General features: G+C 47.2%; 1 protein-coding gene across 2 annotated transcripts in view; it reads right to left on the bottom strand.

Annotated features, from left to right (window-relative positions):
* Window positions 1–1,174: 1,174 nt before the first annotated feature.
* The window catches only part of DVL1 (dishevelled segment polarity protein 1), a 51,275-nt gene continuing 46,449 nt past the window's right edge, over window positions 1,175–6,000 (bottom strand). For both annotated transcript variants that reach the window (XM_065738000.1, XM_065738001.1), the window contains exons 12-15: window positions 5,728–5,859; window positions 5,107–5,274; window positions 4,397–4,603; window positions 1,175–1,680 (exon numbers count right to left, since the gene is read on the bottom strand). In XM_065738000.1, the coding sequence (XP_065594072.1) occupies window positions 1,265–1,680; window positions 4,397–4,603; window positions 5,107–5,274; window positions 5,728–5,859 (923 nt within the window). In that variant the 3' untranslated portion in view covers window positions 1,175–1,264. The remainder of the gene's footprint in view (window positions 1,681–4,396; window positions 4,604–5,106; window positions 5,275–5,727; window positions 5,860–6,000) is intronic.

Raw genomic sequence — 6,000 nt, 5'->3', positions numbered from 1 at the left:
CCATAAGAAAAGGTGGTGGTAAAAAGATCTATCAGAACAAACAACGTATGAAACAGAGTCTGAGGGGCAGTTTTCCAGGGACAAAGGAACACAAACTGCACGGGTTTAGTGAGAAAGATGTGCTCACTTCTGACACTCATGCTGGATCATCACATGTAAAGTACAGAGCATAACACAAAGAAGCTTCCCATCAGTGAAGAAAAGGCTTCTACACAGGAAGGACTGACTTCAAAGCCCCTGTCCTGTAACCTGGTGGAAGCAGGATGCTCATAAAGGAGGGTTTAACTGAGGCAGCGTGGGACCCCAAAGGGATTTCCCTACGGCTCTGCTTGAATGGGGAAATTTCCCCTCCAGAGGGGAAAAGCTGCAGCATCATTCTAGTTCTGCAGAGACAGCTTTTAAAACTAGTAAGCAAGTGCAAATCATAGCCAGAAAAAAAAAATACAGACATCATCCAGCAGCAGTGTGACTGAAATGCCCAGGAAAAGACTGCAGCTACGAAGTCCCTGTCAGGAAACTGAACAAAATAACATTACAAGTTCTGCACAAGGAGCACAAACAGTAGCAAGACTCCACCACTCCCTGGATAGGATAACAGCAGAAGGAAGATGGATTTGTCCTCCCTGGGTGGTAGGAGAAGGCAGCCACAACTTTAATTCTGCTGGGAACTGTTCTGTGTCTGCTCCTTTCCAGGCACGTGCTGTCTGTACTTGCAGGTGCATTTCGAGGCAGTATCACAGATAAGAGCCAACAATCGTTCGTTGTTGTTGTTGTTTTTTCCTTGCAGGAGAAAAAGCAGAGGAAAATAAAAGTGCTGCTATGCATTACTGGAAATTCAGAAGTCACATGAAATAATTAAGTCCTTGAATCAGCCCGAAAGATACACTATAATTGCACTGAGAGTAGGTGCCACGATTACCAAAGCTCATTAAGATGTGAATATACACCAGCCAACCACAATCAAAAACAAGAGGGGAAGAAAGAAAAACGGGAGGATAAAGAGAAGACGCCATCGACTTGCTGATATTTAACAACCCCAGGCGTTTGCGGGGTGGGTTTTGTTTGGGTTTTTTGTGTGTGTTGGTTATTTTTCTGTTTCGTTTTCTTGCTTTTTCTGCAACACGCCATTGCAAACCGAGAAGGCGTGACATGCAAAACACACAAGCTTCTTCTGTCAAGTGTTTGCCAATGATCCGACTGCCCACCCAGCCCCAAAACCATCCGCCCCGGCCCTCCCCAAAGCAGAGTCTGAAGGCACTTCCTCTCACATGATGTCGACAAAGAATTCACAAGGGTTGCCCATGGCCTTCTGGAAGGACTGCCGGCTCCCCGTCAGCTCCGGAGGAACGGAGCTCAGTTCTCTCACTGGGGGTCCCCCAGGGGGTCCGCTCGTCCCGTAGACTTTCGAGCCCAGCTTGGGGAGACTGTAGAGGGGTGGGACTCCTGGAGGCCCGTAAGAGTGATGGCTGTGGTGGCTTCTCTCGCTGTGGGTGGCAGAGACGTGGCTGCGGTGGCTGAGCTGGCTCACGGGCCGCTCTCTCCGCACCGTGCTGGTGCCGCTGCTGCAGGCAGTGTGGTCAGACTCGCTGCCACTGCCCGCCGACTTGCGGTCCTTCTCTCTGCCAAGAGCCCTCCTGCTGTTCTCGCTGTTGCTTCGGTTCGAGCCGCTGCTTTTGCTTCCTAAAGCCCACGAGTGAGAAAGGACACGCAGAAAAGCAGAGATTAGCTCGGTTCCACCGCTGCCTCCTACACCTGCTCCCACCAAACCCACAGGTCTCCAGCTCTGACCGTTGTGTTGGTGACAGTGATGACAAGGCCTGAGCGTGCCATCGGTGGCTTATGGGATTTAGCAGAATGAAGCTGACGAGGCTGTGCCATGCACGGGTACGTGGAGACACCTACAGAGCTCGCACAGTGAAAGCAGCAGCTAGCTCACAAGCAGGGCTGGAGGCCTGCTGCTCCACCACCACCTCGCTGCCCGGGGAGGGGAGCAGCGAGAACCAAAGGAAGAAGCAGGCATTTGGGTTTTAACCCACAAGCAAATGAGGTTCAGCTGAATCCTGACTGCCTCTGCTGTCTTCTGTTGGCCCAACATTTTGCAAAAGGGAACTGGTTTGACTTCTGTATCATCCGGGCAGGCTGTTGCTCAAGGCTAAACCTCCTGAGGTTAACTCAAGGCCTGCTGCCTTCACTAGGTAAACTCTTCTAAAATTCATCTCTGCAGCCTTTTGTTGTTCAAGAACTCTTTAAAGCAACAGTTCATTATTGAGCTGCTCTACAAGGAATCAGTAACATGCAGGACAGCCCCAGCAGAGGCCACTAAATCAGCTCAGGGCTACTGCTGGGACATAAGCTGAGCTGTCCCTACATACAAGCTTTGCTAAGCTCTGGAACTGATTTTAAAGGGAACTACCACCATTACCATTAGGATGGCTGTCAGGAGACATTTCTAAATTAGTCTTAAAAAATATAAAGCAAATAAACAATAACGAGAAACCCACATGGTATTTCATTAAGTTACTGCAATTTAGAGGTATTATGACTTAAGCCAAACCCCCTAGTGCAAGATTGTCTTCCTGCTAGGAAGGATCCAGCCAGAGGAATAGGGATCAGCTTGTCACCCTGAATGACACCTCCTTCTGTCTCTTGATGCAATGTGACATTTACCAGCCATGAACTAACATGACACATAAACAGAGAACACAAGAAACCCAATTTTATCCGTATATACAGAGTGACTAGTGCAATCTTGTGGCCCAACACTCTCACAGCTGCCTGAAACATCTGCTCAAACATCTTTCTGCCACTCAGCTCCTGAAGGGCACTGGTAGATAAATAAAATCCTGATGGACAATGTCAATTTCTGAATGAAAAGCTGGGGTTTCTTTATTTTTTATGAAGGGTGGGGAAGAAACTGGCGATAGGGTTTTCCCATTTGAGCTGGCAGCAAGCTACCTGATGCCATTCTCACGTGGCTGCTGCAGCACAATCACAAGGAGGGGAAAACAGCTTGATATGCTCACGTCACACTACTGGACTACCGTGCGTTGAGACAAAATAAGAAAGAAACACAGCTAAACATTTGGGTCACAGGAGTCTAAATGATCATGCTTGTGAAGTCATTGTTATCATGGAGGCATTTGAAGCTTACCAATCCCCTAGAGTCAGCCATTCCTCTATGAATCCTTCAGTCTAACGCTTGCTCAGAACAAAACAAGGGAATAACAGTTATAAAGTAAGAAACAACACAGCAGTGTAGTTTCCAAATGAAGAACAAGAGTTGAAACTCCTTTAATTTAAACACTCTTAGTGCCTTCCATGGGGCTCTCTTAGCCACTAACACAGGTGCATGGATGAAATACCATACCTTTCCTGTTCCAGCAGCAGAGATCTAAGCAGCTGCCAAAAAAAAAAACCCATCAGTTCTCCCCAACATCATCAGCTTGCACTCCTAACATCTCCAGGCACAGCTGTGAGCCTCCTCACAGACACCTGTTACTTACAGACAGGTGAGAAGCAGCAATGCTGGGATCTTACGAGCAAGTTCCCGTTATGAAATCCTTTTTGACATTTTGCACAATCTAATGCAAAACCCCATCCAAACAGAAAGCAGTGGGACCTTGTCTGTACCACCATAAAATATGTCATTTTTACTTCTTGAGATTTAAAAATGAATGGCAAAACGATCCTACAGCAGGAGAGGAAGAGGTCAGGTTTTCAATCCATGCAGTGCTATCTTTTTTTCCCTGTCATGTAACACCAAACAGGCTCTCCTCCCTGTGAGCAGTGTTTCAGCCCTGTAACCTCCTGGCTGGTCACCTCACACAAGCAAGAAGAGTGATGACACTGATCATTTCAGATACCTTGGTCCTAAATCCCTGTTCCATCAGCAACACAATGGCCTCATTTCAGCACTATCAAGCAACTGCAGCCCCTGCTGTTGGTAATGGCTCTGACCTCTGAGAAGGGTCAATACTTTTTAATCTGTTTTAACAGCATGGACAACTGAGTTGTTAACGTTGGCCTGATAGAAGTTATTCAAGCAGTTGTTTACTATGCGGTGCTGTCTGGTAGGTAAAGGACAGATGCCCGTGCCACAAACAGCTTGGCTCTAGTTCCACATTAGCATTCTGCATTTGGAACAGAACTACAGCACAGCCACAAACAGTACAGAGCACTGACTCAGATCAAACATTGCTGGCAGTTTCAATACAGAGCTGAAAGGCTAACCCACTCCACCACATACCAAAACGGTTTTATTACGTGCAGTCACACCAAATCCATGCAAGTAGCACAGGAAACCACAAGACAGGAGCACAAACAGTACGAAGGAACTCAAGCAAATGGTCAGGGGTTATGGCAGCTGTAGGAATACATACCAGATTAACCAGCTTACCTTCACTTTGCTGGCTCCCTGCACTGCCACTACCATAGCTAAAGCCTGGATCTTGGTATGCTGGTGGAAAACACGGAGGGGGCAGAGGATACTGATAGGGGTATCCTTGGCCTAAGGGCCAGGGAGCAGCAGGATGTGGAAGTGGAGCAAGGGTATCTTGATCGGAGGCTCCGCTTGAACCATTGTTGAGGTTCAGTGCAGCCATATCTGGAAAGGAATGGAAAAAGACTGAACTCTTCCCTTGTACAGGTGACTCCTGAGTACCAGCAATGGCTCACGCAGCACTTGGTGTGCCTGTGAGGGACTCAGTCCTGACAGTTTACTCCAAATATCACACATGGAAGGCAGGCAGCAATATTTACCACTGAGCACCGAGGTACCTCTGCAGTATTTCTCCAAGTCAGGGAGAAACAACTCTCACTTTACAGACTAGAAACAGAGTGAGTGACAAGCAGGAAGTCCTTGGCACCTCCAGAAATTAATCCTACTTCCTTGAGCCCCAGTGCAACGTGCTATTCAAACAGCCCAATCCAAAGGGTCTGACTGCTGCTGTAGCAGGAAATATTAACCATCTGTCGTGCAACTCCAGCATAGCAGCCTGCTCCGAAATGCTCACTTGTCAAACTCTGCAGGGCTCTCCTCTGTGCATCCTGTGAGCACAGCAGAGACACCACACGTGCAGCTTTGCCCTTCACAGATGCAGAACTTACTGCCACAGAGGTCTCCAAAGACATAATAGCACTGCTCTGAGAAGGTGATTTTGTTCACAGTGTGCCTGAGGTAGCCGTGTTTTAACATGCTGCTGGCGTACTTCCGAGCCTCCCGTCGGTCTTTGAAGCCTTCCACGTGTGTGTAAAGCCAGTCAACCACATCTGCTCCTAAAATGAGGCAGGAATAGGAGACTCAGGAGTATCCAAACCGAGTTAATCTTGTTTGCAATTCTAATCCTCGCGTTATCGCACTGAACACAAAGGTGAATATGCAGCAGTTTTGATGCAAAGAGCATGTAATGTTACTTTGATGACTCTGCAGGTCATTCAGCCCATGCTGAATTAGTTACCACCAAACATTTATTAAGACAGCAAAGCATCATCTTGCACCAGTTTAACCCCAGCACCGCTGAGTGATACCAAATACGTTCACAGAAGTTTTATTGCTGTACTGTTTAAATCTTCCTGAGGTGGACTGATGAAAATGGCATGGGATTTACAGAACAGAAGCAGCGAGGAGAATTTCCTTATCAAGAGACTCAGCAGATAGCCACAACTGCACGCAGTGACTTGAAAAAGCCAGGATACAACAGGCAGTGGTTGAGGACCAGTTGTGCTTACCTATTACTGCATTGGAGATGGTAATTTTTAACCACATCCTGTCCCGGATTTCAAGGCCTGAGTCTGGCAGCTGCATGACCTTGACAATAGTAGCCATGTCACTCTTCACAGTTAAGGGAGATTCTTCTAATTCTAAAAGCAAAAGAAGGTTACGTGCTTCTTTGAAATGAACAGTGTCTCAAAAGGATTGGATGAAGCACTTCAAGATACAGCTTCACCCATAGATGCAAAACCAGACGTAAAAAGTTCACCCCTATCAGTGGCATAAATGAC

Source organism: Cyrtonyx montezumae, unplaced genomic scaffold (genome assembly GCF_038088225.1).
Source record: "Cyrtonyx montezumae isolate F1298 unplaced genomic scaffold, pur_monq_1.0 scaffold_21, whole genome shotgun sequence".
In the NCBI taxonomy this organism is placed as follows: Eukaryota; Metazoa; Chordata; class Aves; order Galliformes; family Odontophoridae; genus Cyrtonyx; species Cyrtonyx montezumae.
The sequence above is the reverse complement of the archived record's forward strand: the minus strand, read 5'-3'. Positions and strand labels throughout refer to the sequence as shown.